At 48.1% G+C, this 23,200-nt stretch overlaps 1 protein-coding gene across 1 annotated transcript; it reads right to left on the bottom strand.

Annotated features, from left to right (window-relative positions):
* Positions 1–21,324: 21,324 nt before the first annotated feature.
* On the bottom strand, positions 21,325–22,533 carry LOC120839653 (glycine-rich cell wall structural protein-like). The gene has a single exon (XM_040209959.3). The coding sequence runs from the start codon at positions 22,531–22,533 to the stop codon at positions 21,325–21,327; it is 1,209 nt and encodes a 402-aa protein (XP_040065893.2).
* Between the last annotated feature and the right edge of the window lie 667 nt (positions 22,534–23,200).

Here is a 23,200-nt window from a genome sequence, read left to right as displayed (position 1 = left end):
TGCTTAAAAGGTACAAAATAATGTAACAGTTTACCCTATATTTTTACTTGCTCATCAACGACTGCGCCGAGGGCGAATGCAAGACGGCTACGCTTGAAGTTGGTCCACCATGGCAAAAATGTGAATATTCTTATAGAATTACATTGTATACACATTTCTTTCGGTATTATACCCCTTCGTTCGTGCACTGTGGACCCCAAGCTGGCACGGAAAGCAGACGCCCAACAAAAGCGTGCCACGTTGGTATCGCCGGCGTGGCAAGGTGAGGTAGGTGCTGCCATCTTTCGATAATGTTATACGACGCTTCACGGGCGTCAACACCGCAGTGGCGCCATCTGACGACTAAAAATAAAGACATCTGTGCGTTTAATAAAGCGCGGTAGATCTGAATCTGCACCGACTGATTAATATCAACCGCAATTAGGGAGGCCGCGAATTTTTGTCGCACCTGAGGCTTGACGTGAAACCTAGATGTTGGACTTGCTCGGCGAACCTTCGCCCTTGTAGCGAAATTGGTCGAAATTTGACTAAGTTAGGCAACACTAGGGCAGTGTTGCCTAACTTCTACACAAAAATGTTAAGTGTTGGGGAATAACTATTTTAAAAGTCAGTTTATATTTGATAAAGTGATCACCAATATTTACCCAATATAAAACAACCACAGACAACACATATCCACCTAGTTTTAGTGATATAGTTGGTGGTTAATGTGACACAATTAATCGTTCTGCGCAATAAAACAAACCACTCTTCTTCAGTCAGGTGGCGCTAACCTGTTTTCCAATTTTGCGCGTGCGTGCGAAAATCAAACTTCAGTCGAACTTTTGTCAAATGTGAGAAGGTCGAAGAAGTCGAACTTGGTCGAACGCGAGCTTAGGCGGCTTCGCGGAGTCCCTAACCATAACGCATAACTATAGAAATTTAATAAGGATGGATGGGAACTTTTTTTTTTTTTTGGTGCATGTTGGGGGGCGGGTTGGGGGTGGCTGGCGGTTACAGGGCCTGCCGTAAGAGTAGTACCTACCCTCGCCCCCCAAAGCCACACTTCTAATGCTGTTTTTTTTTGTTTTTTTTTTTTGTTTTAAAGGGGTAAATTCCAGTCTTGGGTAAGTTACTTTTAAAAAAGTAATTCGTTACAGTTACAGTTACTTTCAGAAAAAGGTACCGAAGTTACCGTTACAGTTACCACAGCAAAAGAGTAACTCATTACAGTTCCAGTTACTTTCAAAAAGTAACGACGTTACTTTTCGATAACACAAACAAGTTAGGAAAAACTAGTGTCTGAAAGAAAAAAAAAATATATATACACGAATCAGTCAGGCTTCCACCGTAGCGGTAAATTCGAACTTTATAGTTTAACTGGAAAATTAGTCAATATTACAGAAAGAATAATGTCCAAAATTCAACTAAATGTGTTTTCTCAGATTTGAACACATAGACTTGCTGTTGGAGTACTCCTTGTTGCAAAGTTTGCATACTGCAGTGCAATTGTTAGCAACCCCCTTCATGACAGCAAAATACTGTCTGTGCTCCGTTCATGCTAGATCTTTGTTCTCATCAATATCCCTATCCTTAGTAGCACTAGCACATTGCTTGCTCGTTGACGGTTGCGCTGGGTTCATGGAGTCCTTGGACATATTTCAGTACGTACACGGCAAGCCAGAAACAATCCCCGCGCAAACAACTGTACATTTCGCCTCCATGTTGACACCACGCCGGAGTAGGGGCGCAAATCAAAATACAAAACATACGAAGTGTCCGCGTGTATTGTTGTTTCACGGTTGATTCACACATTAAAAAGCGTGCGCAGAAAACAAAAAAAAAAAAAAAAAAACGCAACAGAGATAGTGCTTTCAGGTGGTAAGATGTAAGTGGTCAGTCACAAAGTACAAGCACGTGCGTAAAGATAACTAGATTCTTCTTTTCTTTTTTTCAATCAAATCTACACGTGGCTGTATTCGGGTCGTGACTCGCGAGAAAGAACGTATTCCCAAGTATGTGCAAGGCCAACTGACACTCGAAATGTCGGAACAGACAATCTGGAAAGTGCAAAGAATAGCTAGATTATACTCGTTCGATGATATATTATTCATAAAGAACTAAAAAGTAACGACAAAAGTAACGTCGTTACTTTCATCGTTACCTCAGAAAAGGTAATAGAACCAGCTACGAGTTAATTCTTAAAAAGTAACTCGTTACAGTTACAAGTTGCCGAAAAAGTAACGAAGTTACAGTCACGCGTTACTACCCCAAGACTGGTAAATTCAGAAATGTGAGAAAACACAAGAAAATAAGAAAACCATGGATAAATAAGGATATGTAAAAAAAAAATGAACTATCGAAATAAACTTTAGGATACTTTTATCAAAACGAGAGATGAAGCGATATTACGGGAATATAAAAGGACTAGAAATAAGCTGAATGCAGATATTAAAAAAAAATATCGCAGGCAGTACTATGAGAATAAATGGGCGTCAGTTTATAGCGACCCACAGCAAATATGGAACAACCTAAAAAGTCTTATTTCTCGGACCCCCCACGATGCGTTACCTAATGAACTAATAATTGATGGTGATTTATATTTAAACATGTGCTTGGCCAACCAAATCTAACATACATTTCTTAGATGCTGCTGCCTCATCATGTACATTGAGTAGTAATTCTGGTCTATACCTGTCACCAGTTAAAAATGCGAACTCAGTGTTTCTTTGCCCTACGACAGAAACAGAGATAATACAGATTATTTGGAACTTAAAAAATAACACAGCAGCTGGGATAGGCGATGTCAAAGCAGTACCGATAAAAGCAGTTTCTCGTCTTATCACTCTTCCACTGACACATATTTGCAACACTGCTTTATGAGCTGGTACATTTCCACAAAAAAAAAAAAAAAGTTTGTGCAGGCTAATTTCAGTACTCCCACTATTTTCTAAAATCCTGGAACAAGTAATTAATGTTAGGCTTTCTAAATATCTCGAAGAAAGGCAAATAATAGTGAAGGTACAGTATGGTTTTCAGAAAAATAAATCTTCAGAAAAGGCTCTATTACATATTAGAGACAAACTGGTCAGTAGTATTGAAAGTCAGCTATAGACCGTGGGAATTTTCTTAGACTTCCGCAAGGCGTTCTACTCGATTAAACACGACATCCTTCTAAAGAAAAAGTTATTCATTATGGTATAACGGGCACAGCTTGGGATTTAATTTGCAGCTATTTATCGAACAGATCGCAATACGTAAAAATTAACGAATTCGAATTTGAACCAAGAAAAATAAATTATGGTGTACCCCAGGGGTCAAACCTCGGACCATTGCTTTTTCTGCTATATATATATGATAAAGTTAACATACCTGGCACTCCCGACATAAACCTATATACGATACGATACGAATTTTATTTTTCACCACAAATACAAGTGGTGAATGGGAGGCCGGAGAAAAAGCTGCAGAAATGCAGCTTGACGAGGCTTCGGGCCCCCGATTCAGCAACTACGACGGAGTACATATAATACAGTGGTCGAAAAAAAAAAATCAAATGAACAAATTGAATATTTGGCTGTTTGACAATTGCGCAATATCCATGTTTATAGATATTGTGCAATTGTGTGATATTGTTTATAGATCATCTGCATGTGATACATTGGTATCATATGCCGATGATACCAATGTATTTCTTATTGATAAGGATCTAAGTGTGGTAGAAGATTTGTCAAATATGTGGCTTTATGAACTAGCGCTCTGGCTAGACTCCAATCAAATAGAACTGAATGTCAACAGAACGAAATATAGTATTTTTAAACCGGGTCATAAGCAACTTCGTAGTAATCTTAATCTAAAAATAACTTTTAAAAACTTGGAATTCAAACGAGTATCCTCCCTTAAATTCTTGGGCGTCTGGTTTGAAGAAACACCAAGGTGGACGCGTCATATAGATCATGTTCGCTCGAAAATATCTCAGTCTATTGGCGTCTTATACAAACTCAAAGAAATCCTTCCTTGTTGGCTTAAGCGTCAGCTCTACTATACTCTAGTACAATCCCATCTTCATTATCGTTTATTGGTCTGGGGAACCATCTAATTTGACTAGGATGCTTGGTCTACAAAAGAAAGCAGATCGTTGTATTGAGAACCTGAATTACACTGATCATACAGCTTCATATTTTGCAAAGCACCGACTTTTGGACATTGAAAGCCTCTTTATCCTTAAACTTGCAATATATATATATATATATATATATATATATATATATATATATATATAGTGACTACAACCAGGGGTGGATGCAGGAATTTCCTGAAAGGGGGGGGGGGGGGGGTGAGCTGTTGGTCAGCGTACCATATGTTTAGGAACCCCCTCCCCCTCTCCCTCGTTCCACGCCCTAAATTTTACACATGCGCAAATCAAGAGGGGGGTCAGGACATCCGGACCCCCCCTCTAAATCCGCCCCTGACTACAACCGAGATGAAAATACATTTAGTGAGACCTACTACCCGAAGACAACGCCATATAATCTGAGAAACGAAATTTACATGAAACCAAAGATACGAACCAATTACAGTTTCCAAGCAATAGCTTACAAAATACCCGAGCTCCTAAACAACCACCCCGATAACATTGAGTTAATAAAAAGTTCTACTTCACTTTTCACCTTCAAGAAAAATGTGAAATGTTATCTCCTGCCATTTTATGAATAGTGTCACGGGCGGTGACTAATAAACAAGAAATAAACAGGAATAAATAAACGTTTAATGTGGCGAACTTGTGCCAAAAATAAAAGGGTACAAAAGAAAGATAACAACAGACGGTCGCGGGCGTCGAAGGCGGCGAAGCAGCACGATCAAACGCTGGGGCGAGACTGACTCGACAATGTCGCGGGCGGCCTCTTATCTAGAGTGCGTCGCTATCTCGAAGATTCGGCGAAAGCGGCTCGAGCGTCGCGTGATCGGGGCGAGAATGAACACGCACTTTCTAGAAAACAAAAGCAGAAGATACATGGATATAAATAATAGAAGTTACGTGCGCTGCATGAATAAACGGGAACTTTCTAGGGGTCCGTGGCCGAGCGTTGCTTTCTCAGCCCTGCGCGCGGCATTACTCCCCCCTTTAAAAGTGCATCGCCCCGATGCAGTGTAAAACAAAACAAAATAAAAAAGAACGATAAACCAAAGAGTCTTTTGGAGCACATAAGGTCCACAGTCCTATCGAGCGTAGTACGGCTTCAGGCGCACGACGTGGACGACCTCAGGTCGTGGTGGGCGGCGTGACGATGTTCGTGTTCCGTCAGGCATCACCTCGTAGTTCAGCTCGCCGAGGCGACGAAGTACCTTGTATGGTCCAAAGTACCGTTTCAGCAGTTTCTCACTGAGGCCGCGGCGACGGATGGGCGTCCAAACCCACACCCTGTCTCCGGGCTGGAAATGAACGTCCCTGCGACGAAGGTTGTAGCGGCCCGCGTCGACGCGTTGCTGGTCTTGAATCCTGAGTCGGGCGAGCTGGCGGACTTCTTCGGCCCGTTGAGCAACCACCTGGGCGTCGTCGCTCTCACTGTCAGCTGGCTCATGGGGCAGCATCGCGTCCAGCATGGTCGTTACTTTGCGCCCATGCACCAGTTGAAAGGGTGTCACTCCGGTGGTCTCTTGTACGGCCGTGTTGTAGGCAAATGTGACGTACGGCAACACCTCGTCCCATGTCTTGTGCTCCACGTCGACGTACATGGAGATCATGTCGGCGATGGTTTTGTTGAGTCTCTCCGTCAGCCCGTTGGTCTGCGGGTGGTACGCCGTGGTGCGACGATGGCTGGTGTGGCTGAGACGAAGGACTTCTTGCGTCAGCTGGGCCATGAATGATGATCCACGGTCTGAGATCAGAACTTCGGGAGCGCCGTGCCGGAGGACAATGGACTCGATGAAAAACTTGGCGACTTCAACAGCCGTTCCTGATGGAAGGGCTTTTGTCTCGGCGTACCGCGTGAGATAATCGGTTGCGACGATTATCCATCGGTTTCCTTGCGTCGACGGTGGGAAAGGTCCGAGTAAATCCATACCGATTTGCTGGAATGGGGCAGATGGCGGCGCAATAGGCTGAAGAAGTCCTGCCGGTCTCGTCGGTGGCTTCTTCCTTCGTTGACACTCGTGGCAAGATCGGGTGTAGTGGTGCACTGTCTTCGCAAGCTTGGGCCAGTAGTACTTTTCGCGTATCCTCGCAAGAGTCCTGCTGTAACCAAGGTGTCCCGCCGTCGGGTCATCGTGGCAGGCTTGAAAAATTTCTTCTCGAAGACTGGAAGGGATCACCAACAGCCACGCCGTGTTGTTGTCGCTGAAGTTCTCCTTGTACAGTACGCCTTGTCGGATGAAGAAGGTTGGCAGTGTTCGTACAAAACCGCGGGGAACGGCGCTTCCTTGCCCCTCTAGGTGTTCGATGAGTGCTCGAAGCTCAGGGTCGTCTCGTTGAAGTGCTGCCATGTCGCTTACATCCAGAGCGCCGAGGAAACACTCATCGTCGTCCTCTTTGGTGCAGGCAGGACCGGCCTCGACTGGGGCCCTTGACAGGCAGTCGGCGTCATTGTGCTTCCGGCCGGACTTGTACACCACGGTCATGTCGAACTCCTGCAGTCGTAGGCTCGACCGAGCGAGGCGTCCGGAGGGGTCCTTCAGATTCGCCAGCCAGCAGAGCGAGTGGTGGTCTGTGACTACGCGAAAAGAACTTCCATACAAATATGGGCGAAACTTTGTTATTGCCCATACGACAGCGAGGCACTCCTTTTCGGTCGTTGAATAGTTCCTCTCCGCTTTAGACAGCGTCCGACTTGCGTATGCGATAACTCGCTCGGCTCCGTCCTGCATTTGGACTAGTACCGCACCCAGTCCGGTGTTACTGGCGTCGGTGTGGATCTCGGTTTCAGCAAACTGGTCGAAATGGCCAAGAATCGGGGGCGTCTGGAGTCTTCGTTTGAGCTCGTCGAATGACCTCTGGTGTTCTTCTGTCCACTCGAACTTTACGGCGTCCTTCGTGAGGTGTGTCAGCGGTGCGGATAGCTTGGCGAAGTCTCGAACAAAGCGCCTGTAGTAGGCACAGAGTCCGAGAAATCTTCTCACGGCCTTCTTGTCAGACGGCGGCGTAAATGCAGCAACGGCGCGGGTCTTCTCGGGGTCAGGTAGAACACCCTTGATGCTCACGACGTGGCCAAGGAACTTTAGTTCCCCATAGGCGAACCGACACTTTGTTGGCTTGAGTGACAGGCCGGCGGTCTTGATGGCTTGAAGGACGGCTCGAAGTCGTCTGAGGTGTTCGTCGAAATCTCGTGAGAATACCACGACATCGTCCAGGTAGAAGAGGCAGCTCTGCCATTTCAGACCTGCCAGCACGGTGTCCATGACGCGCTGGAAGGTGGCTGGTGCTGTACAAAGTCCGAACGGCATCACTTTGAATTCGTATAGTCCGTCGGGAGTGACGAAAGCAGTTTTCTCCCGGTCACGTTCGTCGACTTCAATCTGCCAATAACCACTCTTCAGGTCCATCGACGAAAAATATCGGGAGTGGCGCAGTCGGTCTAACGTATCGTCGATGCGGGGGAGCAGATAGACGTCCTTCTTTGTCACGGCGTTCAGTCGACGATAGTCCACGCAGAACCGCAGGGTTCCGTCCTTCTTCTTTACAAGGACGACTGGGGACGCCCAAGGGCTCCTTGAGGGTTGAATGATGTCGTCATCGAGCATCTCCTGGACTTGATCTTGAATCACTTTCCTTTCTTTTAAGGAGACCCGATACGGCGACTGGTGGACAGGAAGTGCGTCGTCGTCGGTAACAATGCGATGTTTCGCCATTGGTGTTTGGCGAATCTTTGATGTCGTGGCAAAACAGTCACTGTATTCGGCAAGGAGATCAATCAGTTGCCGGCGCTTCGTAGCTGGGAGCTCGGGGTCAATGTCGAGCGGCGGCGGCGTCGTGCTCTTCTGCTGTGGCGACGAGGTTTCCTCGGAGATTGCGGTGACCACCGCTGGCGCTTGAAGCTCCTCGACGTGGCCCACAGTGGTACCCCTCGTTAGGTGCTGCGGCTCCTCTCGAAAGTTCGTCACAAGAACAGTTGTACGTCTTTCTTGGAGATCCGTTACGCCTCTTGCGACGCCAATTCCTTTTTCGAGGAGCAGTTGGACGCTGCCTTCCAGAAGAGCTTCACCGTGCATGGCTGCGTCGGCTATAACGGTGACGAAAACACTCGACCGCGGCGGTAGGTTCACATGGTCGGCGATAACTCGGATCGCGGTTGATGTCGTGTTGGTCTCCACCGGCGGTAAAACAGGTTTCCGCAGCGTCAACTGGTTTGCCGCGACGTCGATGACGGCGCCATACTCGCAGAGAAAGTCCATTCCGAGGATAACGTCCCTCGAACAGTCTTGCAGAACGACGAACTTCACAGGGCACGTTTCACCGTGGATCTCGACGCGAGCAGTGCATCTCCCGACTGGCGTGATGAGATGTCCACCGGCGGTTCGTATTTGAGGGCCTTCCCACGGCGTTGTCACTTTTCGCAGGCGGCGAGAGAGCCTCCCACTCAAGACTGAGTAGTCTGCTCCGGTGTCCACGAGTGCCGATGCGTCGTGGCCGTCGATAATGATGTGTAGGTTGTTGGACACCGATGCAGGGACGTCGTTGTGATGCGTAGCGTCGAGAGAGTGGGAGCGCTCCGGCGTTCTTGGAGGCTCTTTACGTCGGTCGTCTTCGGCAACTCCACCTCCAGGGGTTGCCGCGCCTAGTTTCCCCGGCGTGGAGCGAGGGGCGACAGGCTTTCACGTCGGGGTCGGTGCATCGGCGAGGCTGGACGTCGTGGCGACGGTGACCGGAACTCTCGGCGGGACGCTGGCTCAGGGGACTGAGGTCGTCGCAGGTACTCGTCGATTTCCCGAGGGCGTTCACCAAACCGGGGGCGCGGGTCGCTTGGGTGGAATCCGCGCAGCCCGAGTCGACGGTATGGGCATCGGCGGTAGGTGTGGTCTGCCTCCCCGCAGTGGAAGCACAGAGGGCGTCGGTCGGGCGTTCGCCACACATCGGTCTTCCGGGGTGCACGGGGCTCCTGGCTGGCGTACTGGGGCTGGTCGTCGCGGCGTCGGTCGTGCTGCGGCGCAGGAGACTGGCGTCGAGGCGGCGCGACATAGGTGCGAGGAGGAGGGGGTGGCCGTCGGGCCACTGCGGCGTAAGTTAGCGCGGGTTCTTCGGAGACTGGTGCGCTGATGGGAGCCACTGGTTGAAAGGCTCTCTGCACCTCTTCCCGCACGACCTCAGCGATGGAGAGCGAAGCTGGTCGGTCCGCGGCGGGTAGTAGCTTTCGCAGCTCCTCCCGGACGACGTCGCGAATGATCTCGCGAATGCTTGGGATGCTGGAGCCAAGGTCGCAAGCGGACGGCGGAACCGCGCTGACGCCGGGTAGCCTCTGGTAGTGGCTGGCTCGGGCTTGCAGGGCACGCTCGATGTTCGTTGCCTCGGCGACAAAGTCTTCGACAGTTGTCGGAGGGCTGCGGACAAGGCCACCAAAGATGTTTTCTCTCACGCCCCGCATGAGGATTCGTAGCTTCTTCTCTTCTGTAGCCCGAGGGTCGGCGCGGGCGCTCAGGCGCAGAACGTCCTCTACGAAGCCGGTGACACTCTCGTTGGGGCCCTGGGTTCTGGTTCGCAGTAGGTCCTCGGCTCTCTCTCGGCGGTGGTGGTTGATGAAGGTAGCCTTGAGATCGTTCTTGAAAATGTCCCACGACGTCAGGGAGGACTCATGATTCTCGTACCAGTGCTTGGCAGTCCCCTCAAGCGAAAAATAGACATTGTGTAGGCGCTGCTCGTCTGTCCAGCAATTGTGGCGGGCAACGCGTTCATACTGGTCAATCCAGTCTTCGACGTCTTCGTACTGCTCGCCGTGGAATGGAGCCGGTGTCCGAGGAGCGACGGGTAGGTAGACGACGGCAGGAGCGGCGGGGGTCTGCGACTGGTTGGCCATCGTCGGCTGCCTGGTCCTGGGTGGTAAAAGTCCGTATTCCGGGTGTAGCCCTTGGGTTCGGCGACTTGATCGAGTCTCGATCTGGTCTTCGTTGGGTCCTCGGGAGCTTGGGTTCGGACTTGTAGTGCGGGAACTTGGAGGGCTGCGCTGCACGGGCATGCAGTACCCCGCACCTCCACCAAAATGTCACGGGCGGTGACTAATAAACAAGAAATAAACAGGAATAAATAAACGTTTAATGTGGCGAACTTGTGCCAAAAATAAAAGGGTACAAAAGAAAGATAACAACAGACGGTCGCGGGCGTCGAAGGCGGCGAAGCAGCACGATCAAACGCTGGGGCGAGACTGACTCGACAATGTCGCGGGCGGCCTCTTATCTAGAGTGCGTCGCTATCTCGAAGATTCGGCGAAAGCGGCTCGAGCGTCGCGTGATCGGGGCGAGAATGAACACGCACTTTCTAGAAAACAAAAGCAGAAGATACATGGATATAAATAATAGAAGTTACGTGCGCTGCATGAATAAACGGGAACTTTCTAGGGGTCCGTGGCCGAGCGTTGCTTTCTCAGCCCTGCGCGCGGCAATAGTGTTGTGAAACTGTTTATTTAATCATTTTCTGTCTATTTATGGGGCTGATTATCTGTTTTTTTTTGTTTTCTGTATTCATCCTTGTTAACCGATACTTGGCTTTGTAAGCGACAAATTCCTAGCAATATATTACTGTCAATTTTATGAAGTGCCTTATCATGTATATTAATATTTAGATGTGTGTAATTTCATAATTACTGTTTTTTGTATTTTTTGTATAAGAATATTGTTTTGTGGACACGGTATTGACTCCATAGTTTTCTTTGCGTTTACTACTGTATGCTGCTGAGCTATGTACAGGGTGGTGGGGCCTCGTCAGGTAAAGTTTGTTTACCTTTTGCCCCTTCACCCGCGACTCAAGGAGCCCAAATAAAGATTATTATTACAGGGGTAAAGTAGCGCAAAAAGACATGGACAGGAAGAAGTACACAAACGTAGCGCTTACTTTGAACTCGTTTATTTTGAAAAAAAGACGCCAACCGCCGTGCCCACATATATCCAATCATATTACATCACGTACGTCATATCAACTGACCATTGTGTCGAATGTGCTGATGAAAGCAAGTTCACTGTCGAATAACCAAATAAAGGGAGTGCTGACACACCCATCTTTGTACATAAAAATGAAAAAAAAAACGCTTCCGCAATCTGTCGAGTCATCTTTTGATGATGCTTGGCCAGAATCTCAGTATCAATTAAGACAGAAGTGCACCCGCACCTATCGCAGTGCACCGCCAAGTTTCCTGACGGTGCATGCATGCTCCCGTAATCTGTCGTTTACACACCGGCCTGTTTCGCCGATGTATACCTTCTTACACGTTAGCGGAATACAATAAACCTTTCCTCCCACACAATGCGCAAACTTGTTTTTGTACTGCTGGCTGCTGCTGATGTTTGATTCCTTTAAGGGCAACTCCGTCGAAAACGAAACCAAAATGAAATATGATCGAAAGCAGAAATATTACGTCAAAATGAAGCCGCGTCGTCCTCTAAAACCGATTTTAAAGATGCGACCAGCTGATTATATATCGGGCAACGAGCGGGATAGCTTTTAGTCAAGGAACACTGGAGCGCCACCCTTGTGACGTCACTTTGCCGTGGAGATGCGACTGACTGGTTGTACTGCGTACCCAAGGTGGTTATAAGTACTAGGAGGGCGCACGTTTTAATATTGGTGAAGCCTAGTCATGAAAAGTTCAAACGATATTGTGCCCAACGTGACCGCAGATCTCTCTGGCGATTGGTGCGCGTGACATGTCACGTGCGAGATGGTTGATTGTAAAAGGATTCCTTGCAGGCTTGCGCGCGCTCCGTCCGGTAGGTCTTATCAGATCGAAGGCTAGACGAAGGCTAGCTACGGTCACGTGATGTGGTCATGTTGGGCTCATAAGTGAGGAGAGTAAGGAGGAAAATGAGAAAGAGGCGAGGCGTCAAGGGAGCATGGCTTGTGGAGGTTAAGCGGCTGACGTCGTGCCCTCTCCTACCCTACTATCCCCCTTGCGCGTACCGCACCACCCTTGTGACGTCACGTCGCAGCCGTACGGCTGATGATCAGTGTTTTCATCCCTCTAGCAGATAGTTTCGGTTTTGCCGTACACGCCCCAAAAAAACTTCGAGCCGGGGTGTATTTGTAAAACTACACACAATATGGAGAAGAAGAAAAAAAAGTTAGACCTTGTAATTCAGGGACTCTGCTTTAGCTGAGAACAGTCGTAATCCTAAATTCAAATGAAAACTTTCAGCCTTTCAACTCTTGTCAAGAAGGAAGACCAGCGAAGCTGCACTATGGTGGGAATGAAGTAATGGCCGGCCGCAAATCGACAAGCCAGAGTGGAAATGCTAAAAAAAGGTTGCCGCCGTCGCTCATAGATGGCGGTAGCTGTCCGGAGTGTTGTGTCGACATTTATTTGCTGGCGGACATGGATCTGCCCTCATCGACATCGACGATTTCTTTGGAAAGGCAAAAGAGTGGTTGTGGGGATTAGACTTATGGCTTAGATCTAATAAACTTTATTTAAACATAGAAAAAACAAAGTACTTACTGTTTAGACCAAAAGGAACGGTACCACCTTCCAATTTGCAATTAAAATTCCAGGACTCTTATATTCAACCATCTTCAACCATTCGATTCTTGGGGGTTTTATTCCATGAAAATCTATCATGGACGCCACATACTGATTCTTTGAGAACAAGTCTTTGTCCAGCTGTTGGTGTCTTAAATAGATTGAGATATTATCTTCCAACAAAAGTGAAACGTCAAATTTATTTTGCTCTTGTGCAATCCGGCATAAGTTACTGCCTTTTAGTGTGGTCAACAACATCCCAAACAAATCTAGACTATATTGTATCCATACAAAAGCGAGCATTGCGAGCAATTGGTAACATACAACTTCTTAAAAGTGCCACACCATATTTTAGGACATATCAAATACTCAACGTAAGAGATCTACATAAATATAAACTATCACTTGAAATTTGGCGGCAATTTCAGCTCGATAAATTGGTGTTCCATGCTAAGTACCACGCGAAAGATAGCCCGTATAATTTAAGGTGTCATTTATTAATAAAATCGCGTTCGCGAACGAATTATGGAGACCAGAGGTTGAGTTTTTTGATACCAGACTATTTAGACCAATACCCATATATTTTAGCTTCATTGGAGTGCGTACGATCACTCTATTAATATAAAAATATTGTAAAAGAATTCTTACTTACAGGGGAATAAAACCGTATGTGTTTTAAGCAAAATGCTTGGAATGATAAGTAGCAATTGTCCTTTCACGTCATGTTTTGTGATGTATTTGTTTTGTTTTGTATAGATTTTTAGTTTGGAGTGAAATTGTGTCATTCCTCATTTATTTGTTTTTGCTACCGTTGCTGCCAAAAGGGTGGCATGGCCCCGTTAGGCATTTATGCCTTTTGCCATGTCACCTGGGACATCTCTGTACAGTTATGTCTTAAATAAAAAGTTATCAATCAATCAATCAATCAATCAAATTCCTTCGCTTTTTGTGATTTTGAATTACCAGGCGCTGTTGGGTGTATCTATCGAGACCTAGAGAGCCGAGATCGAAGAGAGGGTCCATCTCAGACCATGGGGAGCGTTTGCAATCTAATGGCGGACACCTTTCGTGGCGATCGGTCGCTAGCGCGCATGCCCTGTGTGTACGCGTGGCGAGGGGGATAGCGGGAAAAAAGGCGGAGCCGTTCGCAGACGACCAACGCTTTTGGCACCTCCTCGCAGCTCGTATTGCAAATGCTGCCCATAAACCACGCGAGTCCGATCGATAAGTTGGAAACTCTCTGTGATGCAGGCTCTCGATCCAGACCTCGTGTAGCTTCGCACTTGTTCTAAACTACCCGGCTCGCTCATGGCGAGCATGCAGGTAACTGACGACCGAACGTCTCGCGTCGCTTTCGTTTACATTGCGTTCCGAGCAGCAAAACAATGACAAATTTGCGGTACCCCATTCATGAACACCGTGTCGCTGCCTACCTTCGGTATAAAAAGCTGTTGCTTGTCGTATAGCTCAATGGGAAACGTTTCGTTTTTGATACTAAGCTTCGCCCGCGTTTCGATATGCAGTTTTCGCTGTAGGCTGATGTGGATATATCTTTGCAAAAACATGATGGCAAATTTCTTAGTTCACTCGCACAGGCTTTTGGAACCCAAAAAAACGAGGTCAGTTCGAATTTTTTTTTTATTTGCAAGTGCACACGATGTCGTAAACTACTTGTTCACTCCTTGTAATTCTCACATTTCTTAGACAGTGCATATGTCTGTCATGCATCAGCCACTAAAGCAGCGGTTACCAAACATTGCTTCCGCAGGGCCATTCCCAAAGCAATCATTTGTCAGTTATATGCTAAGCACGAGTTTAATAGTATTGAAACTGAATGAGTGTTTTTTTAAACTATTTCAATTTTCATTTAAGCAATTAAAAAAATAAAGCAACAGTGTTTAAACTGAAGGACTATTTCTTAAATGTATTTTGAAAATACGCTAAAATGAATCGCATAAGGTAACAAAAACTCTATCGCAACAAACCTAGCATATTTTTTAAGGATCACTCGTAATGCAAAGTAAACAAACAGTGTAAGTTTATGAAGAGCAAAGAAGGGTTACTTATCAGACGAGTATTTGGGCTGTATCGTCCGCAATTACTGCATTGCAATAAAACTAGATGAACACATCTACATGCATCTTCGTAAACACACGTACACTCGTCAAATGTATGAATTACATGAAGCAAGTACTGTCTTGTTAAGCAAAGAGGTGCGGTATTTCGTGATAACACACGCATCATGCAGAAACTGTTCGCTTATTCAAGAACATTTTCTTCTAATATTAGGTGCTGGTGCAGTTGCTTTTAATTTTGATAACCGAAGCTGCCCGACGTTTGGCATCAATTGGACTTTCCAAATTCAAAGGCACTGCAACAAGACGACTGTTGTCTCCTACTCATGCAACATATGCAATCTAGCAAAATGTTCAATGCTCGCGCATTTTTATGTGCAAACAGCTTTTGAGGCATCAAAAAGACATAGCAGGTGTAAATGGGTCGCTTGTCTCGTAGTATTAAACAGAAATTTAAGGCCTGTACTATTGGGTAGAAAATAATACAGACTGACTTCTATATCAAATATAGTAACTTGGCAAGCAGCTGAAACACTTCAAATACACAATGAAGAACACGTTAATATATCCAATAGCTGATAGCTAGTGCAGCACACAATTAACATGGAACTGTGTCTCAAGCGTTCTATTATTGAAAAATACCATCGATTGAGACAACATTTAAAGCGACTGCATACTGGCAGAGATCGAGCTTCTTCACCTCAAGAGAAAGTGTTTAAAGCTTCTGATTCAGGTGTAGCTAGGCCAAAGCGTAATCAATTGTGTTTTACAATCTGAAAAGTCCAAATCCACACTAGGCGTGCGGTGTGGTACACCGCTTTGCAGCTGACCGCTTAGTAACTGTATTGTACACAATCCAACTCAGCAAAAACACCAGGCTACTAAAGGCTATTCCAGTACCCAGTATGAAAAAACATGGTCGTAGATCCGTCAGCGTCATTGGTTCCTCCCCGATCTCACGTCTTGAAATTTGTTGCCGTTTCACAGATTGGTTGAATTCTGCCTTCAACTTGTAACTTTCAAAGAGACCCGCCTCAAATGCCTGAATCAAAAGCTTCCCAATGGCCTTCCTGTACGGAGATGTGCACCTAATCATGGGACCTGTGATAAAATTGGGAAGGAATGATTCCAGCTCAATGTAACCTTGCGTGATAAGCTGTCGTTTGAAAACTTCCGTCGAATTCAGGGCTCCCTCGAGAAAGATAAAGGTGTCCTTTCCCTGTGGCCCAATCTTTATTTTACCGGACGAATCTAGGCACTCGGCTGCCGGTCTTACGCGGACGCCCCTCTCGATTTGAGGTCTCTCCGCGAAGTCTTCAGGAGAAGTGAGGAAACAGACATTGAATCCCCAGAAAGCCGGACCCCGTTCAGCCGTGAACTCGATAATTGCTCCATCCAGAGGAACGTTCCACAGCAAGGATATGAGTGCTCCTTTGAATCCGGTTGCAAGTACCGTCACAGCAAGAGACCATAATCCTAGAATGATTCTAAGCGGTTGGTTATGAACGTTGTGCGCGTTGAGGTGGTAGCTTTGTTGCAGCAGCGAAGCCGCAAAGAGAGCAATCAAACTGTGAACATTTGCCATTTTTCGCAAAGAATTTGAGGTGATGACGAAACTTACCAGAACGCATACAGTAAGGGATCCAAAAAGGGCAAGCCAGACGCCCGCAGTAAAAGGCAAAAGAAGTACCATTTCTCTCGGCAAAGGAACTCGGTTCTTCACAAAATAGACAAAACCAATGCTTTCGTAGGAGCAGGGGGCGTACAAGTTGGGGAACAAAGGCAGCCTATCTGCAAACGAGGGCGAGTACAAGAGCATGGTTGGATCTCTCAAGGCTTTCAGAGACAGGAAAATGTTCTTTTTTTCGCCGTAGTTAAAGATAGGGACGGTTTGGAATGAAGCGTTCCTGTGAACTATTACCTTTTCCAGGGCCCCGATTTTGTGACTCTCGCAAAAGTTGGGATGGCGGCACAAAACAGTTATCTTGCTGTTCCGAAGAGGTTTGTCCTTGAAGAGCTCACGGGGATCCACCTTCCGCCTGCAGTTGAGGCACTTGACCTTCTGATTTTCGGTCAGCCAGATTTTACGATTTCTACGAGAAAATACGAATACACCACTCCCTTGGTTGAACCGAAGTTGGTCGAGGGGGGTCACCATGAAGTTCCAGTCAACGTCGGTAGGAATCTTCAGGTCCGTGCAAACAACGTACACGTATATCACGTAATGAGTAGAGACTACGTCGTATTTTAGTCTCCACTGCGTCGACTTGCAGACTGGAATGAGCACGACGTAGCGGTCATTCTCCACCGCTTGACACTTCCAGGAGGCACAGAGTGTTTGGGATGTGCTCAGGATTCTGCTGGAAATGGGCGCTTTTTTGAGGAACCAGGTCAGGTGAAGTGACTCCTCCATTCCGAATTCTGGAGGCACAGCAATGTCAACACGCCCCATCTTGGCGAACTCAACTACGTAGTCCATGAACGGAGGAAACTGAACAATCTCCTTCCAGAAAGGGCACTCATCATTGGTTGTCTTTGTAGCCACAGTGGCTACGAGGTACAGTGTAAAAACTAGTTTCTGCAGTTGCATCTTTTCCTACGAAAGGCAAGCGTGCGCGGGAGAACTAGCTTTCACTGGTACCGAGTCGTGTGTCTTCCAGTGATGGTACGCCAGAACTCCTTTATAAAGCATTTCCCGTCACTTCAACGCGCACCCCTTTTGACACATGCAGTTCACCGATTGGCTATCAATGTACCGCAGTACGATGACGTATAGTGCCGACGTCCAATCGTAGCTCCACATCAGTATAATGTAGATCACAGGTATTGGGTGCTTAAATCATTAAAATAAACTGAAAGACAGCCTTGCTTCGAAAATGTTTTGTTCAATAAAATACCTCTGACCGCTTTCATCATCAGCGGTTTCTTTCTCGTATCCCGGTCGTTGAACCATCGCGCCCCAATATGGGAACAGGTAAATACTAGAATCGTTCAGGCTCTGGCTGAAAGTGCTTCAAAATTCGTTCGGGTAAGTGTGATTTCTTAGATGTGAGGATTGCGTGCCGTGACGTGGACTTCATGGCCCTGAGTGTCACATTATTGATGTGGTAGGATTTCTATCTTTTTGAACATAAATAAACACATACCTACGGTGTCTTGTTTAGCGTGACAGCACCTTTATTTACGGAGTCGCTTTTTGTCAACTTAGTCCGTCTGATGACGATTTTAATTCGAGTAATGCGTAGGAACTAGGCCATCGCTCTGACTGTGGTGTGTCGTCGCCGGTTCACATATAAGGACCATTAGATTAATCGCATTGACGACAGCGACAACTAAAACATTGGGTTGTGGGACTCGCTGCTGGTATAAGTAACCCATTATTTGCATTTTTTTGTTCCTGAAGATGTAACAGATAAGAAATTTCTAGGAAAGGAAACGCGTAACATATTTTTCGTAACATATTTGCATGAGCGTACCAACCCGGTGGAGGGGGGGGGGGGGGGGGGGGAGGGGCAAGGGGGCGCTTGTTTTCCCAGTTCTCAGAGTAGGGGGGCAAGGCATGTGTTTTGCCCCCTCCTTGAAACAGCCGCCAGTGGGCAGGGCAAATACCGGCCGGCGGCGCCCAAGGAATACCAAGGGCACCGGCCCCTCGAAACGGGGGGGCATATTTTTAACGCGCAGGCGATAAAAAACCTTAGAAACGGCACTCAGGCCGGATTGGCTGGTTCGTAGAGATAGGCGCTGCCGCCGTCAACATAGGCAGTGGTTACAATGCGAGTTTCCAAAGCAAGAGAGTAACTTAGTTGTAAGATGTCTGCCTCATACGTAGCAGACCCGGGTTCTGTCCACGGTGTGGGTTTACTTTTTTTTTTTTTCCTCGAACATTTTGTTTTGTCGGGGCGTTTGGTGATATTTACGACATTTCGTTTTTACGATTAACACTGAAAAAAAAAAGAGAAAATGAATGTTATCGACGCGCTGAACTAAATCGCATGGGACTCTATTTACAGATTTGTATGGGGGACAGCGGGGCTTGGGTTGCCGGCTCCAAAGCGGTGTGTACGGGGGTAGAAAAGGGGGGGGGGGGGGGGGGTACTAAGTGGGTTGATAGTTTTGTAATTAGCAGCCGCACGCTGTGGCCGCGAAGCGGCGTGGACGTGGGCGGGGGGGGGGGGGGGGGGAGGGAGGGAGGGAGGGGGTTAACGCCCTTTGAGTGATACACGCGTCGTCCGAATCCAATTTTTAAGTTTACGCGCGTTGCCGAGCATGCAGCCAATCCGGCATGAGCGTCGTTGCTAGGGGGTCTATCACCTGCATCGTAAAAGTAAGCGATGGACCGAACCTTCCGAACTTCAGATTCGGCAAAGTTCCGTACATGCCGAAATCTACAAGGAAAGTTCGCCAAAGGTTCGGCAAAAATTCGGCAAATGTCTGCGCACGCGCACGAACGCCACGAGGCCATAGATTGCAGATGGACGCCGCGCAGTCGCGCGGTTACCATCGTACGGTTTAGTACAGCCAGCGGTTACGGCGTGGTGTGGAATAGGCGACGCGGTAACTGTGCGTTTGTGAGCTTTTGCGAGTATGGTTCTCTTCAATATTTTTTGCCTCAAGAGCAGATGATCGACCAGTAATTTACGCAGTCCACTGCGGAAGTGACAGATGATGCGGTGCATTCCGGATAACGTGATTTTCATTTACCTTTCCATTGTTGAAACGATGTATAGTCGAAACTTTGACTGACAACTGGACAATTAAGCTCAGTGCTCGCAGCTCACTGCCGTCAAACGGGGCAGAGTCACGAGAGCTTGCCAGAATATATGGGATGCAGCTGGCATCCTCGTCATAATGTGATATATGTTTTCACCCTACTTTTCTTTCCTTTTTACGCACTTTCTGTAGTGTGTATATTCTGTACATTTATAAACCGGTTTCGTTTTTTCACATGTGGTGGCGGCCTGGCAGGCGCTCTGCGTAAGAGTTTTCACCTATCTGCCTAGCCCCGCACCATCGTGCGCTGATGAAGTCTCAAAATCAAAACTCTCAGCGTGATTCATGACTGCGCCGGCTACTATACCCAACCTCGTTGTCACGCCACTTTCTGGAAGCAGGCACTAAAATTGCAAGTAAGCACACAAAAGCGACACCGATACAATTATCTTGCAGATTATTACCTTATTTAGTAATAACTGTTTCAATAGGCACTACATGTTGTACTTAAGTTAAGAAAAAAAAATTTTTTTCGTAAGAAAAGACTAAATATCAACGTTAAACCTGTTAACAGTATTTTTGCCGAATCTGTGCCGAATCTTCAGAAAAGTTCGGCAAAATTCGGCAAAAGTTCGGTCCATCACTTTTAAAATAGTAAAAATATGCGACCCGGGGGAAGGGGGGGGGTTAATTTGCCCCCCCCCCCCCCCCCCCTTGAAAACAAGTTGGTACGCCACTGCATATTTGGGTGGAATAAAAGCACCTTTAGAGCTCAGCTCTTTGGCACCCGTTTCCGGCTTGAGCGGCGTCGGTGTCGCTTTCGCCGTCTGCGTCGCCGTCGGCGTAACCGTAACGCGTCGGCGTCGCCATTGACGTAACTGTAACGCGTCAGTGTAATGCATAGGCGTGACGCGTCGGCGTCGCCGTAACCGTAACGCGTCGGCGTAATGCATCGGCGTGACGCGCTGGCGTCGCCGAAACCGTAACGCGTCGGCGTCGCCGTCGTAACGCGTCGGCGTAATGCATCGGCGTGACGCGTCGGCGTCGCCGTAACCGACAACGCGTCAGCGTCACCGTAACCGTAACGCGTCGGCGGCGCGCCGTCGTTCTTGGCGTAACCGCGCGGTGCATTATGGGAAACGTCCCATAATGCACCGCGCGGGAGGGAGGGATGAGGAGGGGGTGGGGGAGGAGAGAGAGAGGAGGAGGATGGAGGAGGAAGAGGGAGGAGGCAAGGAGCACGGGAGGAGTAGATGACGAGGGAAGAGGAGAGGGTACGGATGAGGAGGAAGGGCATACCGTCCCCTCTGTACACTCCCCTCCTCGTCCTCAAGAGATGCGCTATAATTCGGCATTACAGGGAGTTGTAAACGTCTTTCATTTTTATTTCCCAGCAGTAATAAGAGCGGGATAAGGGGCTGTTTCTAGTGCAGCAGTCTTGCCGCTTTAGCAGGAAGTTGAGCTGTGCCAGCTACATAGGTTCTTTTGTTAACCTCTGATGTAATGTTCGTAGAGAATATAAAAAAGTGCAAAGATATGCAACACAGATTGTGTTGTAAAATAGCATGTCCTTCGCATAATGTCAACCGTTATTCTTCGCCCAGCAATTGAAATGAGTCCAGGATCGCTGAACTCGTAAAACGCAAAGTTGGGGCCGAAGTTGACGGAGCGCACCGAATGGCCTATCACGACGATGACTTCGCGCTTTTTTCGCCGAGATCCAATCGGCGCGCTCCGCGAACTTTCGGCTCCAACTTTGCTCTTCACGAGTTTAGGGCCCCAAGTGTCGAAATCGATAACAGAATTACAGATCCGGGAACAAAAAAGTGCGACACGAAATGCTCTTCGAGCTCGTCGTTTCCCACCCATGCTTTATTCGAAAATCCATGTCTGTTCACCGCAGTATTCTAGAACTTGCTCAAGGGCACCTCTTTTGTGTACGTTTGTTGCATACCGCCCTTTACGAAGCCACCGGATGCGCCCCCGGTACCGCCTCCAACGAAGCCTCCGCCGACGCCACCACCACCTACGTAGCCACCGCCTCCTAGACCGCTACCAACGTAGCCTCCCCCAATGCCGCCACCACCCATGAAGCCACCGAACGCGCCTCCTTTGACACCGCTTCCTTTCACGTAGATACCGGATTGGCCTCCTCCCATGTAGCCACCGGGCACGCCTCCTTTGATACCGGCTCCTTTCACGTAGATACCGGATTGGCCTCCCCCCATGTAGCCACCGGGCACGCCTCCTTTGATACCGGCTCCTTTGATGCCAGCTCCCCCCACGTAGCCACCGGATATGCCTTGTCCAACGCCCCTACCTCCGACGTATCCACCAGATATTCCTTGTCCTATGCCGCCGCCTCCGACGTAGCCACCGGTAATGCCTCCTCCAGCACCGCCTCCTACGTAGCCACCGAACGCAGGTCCTTGAGCGTAGCCTTCTTTGATGCCGCCAGAGTAACCGCCCTTGACGCCGCTGATGTAGCCTTTCTGGGTGCCCCCGCTTTTTACGTAGTCACCGAACGCAGGTCCTTGAAAGTAGCCTCCTTTGATGCCGCTGGAGTAACCGCCCTTGACGTCGCTGATGTAGCCTCTTTTGATGCCGCCGGGGTAACCGCCCTTGACGTCGCTGATGTAGCCTCCCTTGGAGCCGCCACTGAAGCCTTTTCCCGCGAAGCCCCCATACGCTCCTGGATACTGGAGGCCACCCTGCTGCAGGCCAACCTGCTGCAGGCCACTCTGTTGCAGGCGACCCTGCTGCAGGCCAACCTGCTGCAGGCCACTTTGTTGCAGGCGACCCTGCTGCAGGCCAACCTGCTGGAGGCCACTCTGTTGCAGGCGACCCTGCTGCAGGCCAACTTGCTGGAGGCCACTCTGTTGCAGGCGACCCTGCTGCAGGCGACCCTGCTGCAGGCTACCCTGCTGCAGGCCACCGTACTGGAGGCACTGCGCTCCCTTTACGTTGCAACCAAAATTGGGCACAGGCAGCGGAGGAGCCACGATGGGAGGGGGCACACCATATACTATGGTTTGTATGCTGCCGAAGCCTTTAATCTGCGCCAAAATGAAAAAAACAAAACAAAAACACAAGAGCATTAGAGTGGTACAGTGCATGACTCCTGTAACACCTATTTACTAACACACGGTACGCATGACATCCGCACTCAGGGCTGGTGTACATTCGCGTTTGTCTGTGACCAGGTGCGCTGTGATTTCTCGTAGTAGGCAAACGCAAGCTTGTTAAAAAATAAATAAAAATATTGGGTTTGTGTATGTTTAAAGAACCTACAACTTGGTCTGCCTCAACGGGCGACGAGTATCCCAGCTGTGGATGAGAAATTTAGCCAGTGCAGTACAACCGCTAGCCTAGGGTCTTTAACGTGCATCATGCAGAGTGATACAGGACCGCATGCCGGTTTGATGCTTGTTAATAATTTATAAACAGTGCGTGTGCCTATAACAAGACTGGACTGTTTGCGGCGTCTGCAAGATCAAATCTCCGCGCTGTCTGTGAGAAGGAGTTGCTCATAACATTGTCAGAATTATTTCAAGCCCATGGTAGAATAATGATGCACACAAAGTTATAAAATGCATACACCTGCAGGTTCGGAAGTGTTCCAGGTTCTACTCAATGCGGAGAGCAAGTCGTCTGCTTCTTGCGCAGGGGTTAAGGTGACGTCAGAACGACGCCATCTTTTGATTGCCTTTGATTGCAAGGAGAGTGCGTACACCGTAATGTTAGACGCCTTGAGGTCTAGCCGTTATTTGTCTCAATCCGCCA

Source organism: Ixodes scapularis, unplaced genomic scaffold (genome assembly GCF_016920785.2).
Source record: "Ixodes scapularis isolate PalLabHiFi unplaced genomic scaffold, ASM1692078v2 PGA_scaffold4__175_contigs__length_147842914, whole genome shotgun sequence".
In the NCBI taxonomy this organism is placed as follows: Eukaryota; Metazoa; Arthropoda; class Arachnida; order Ixodida; family Ixodidae; genus Ixodes; species Ixodes scapularis.
This window is presented reverse-complemented; position numbering and strand designations above follow the sequence as displayed.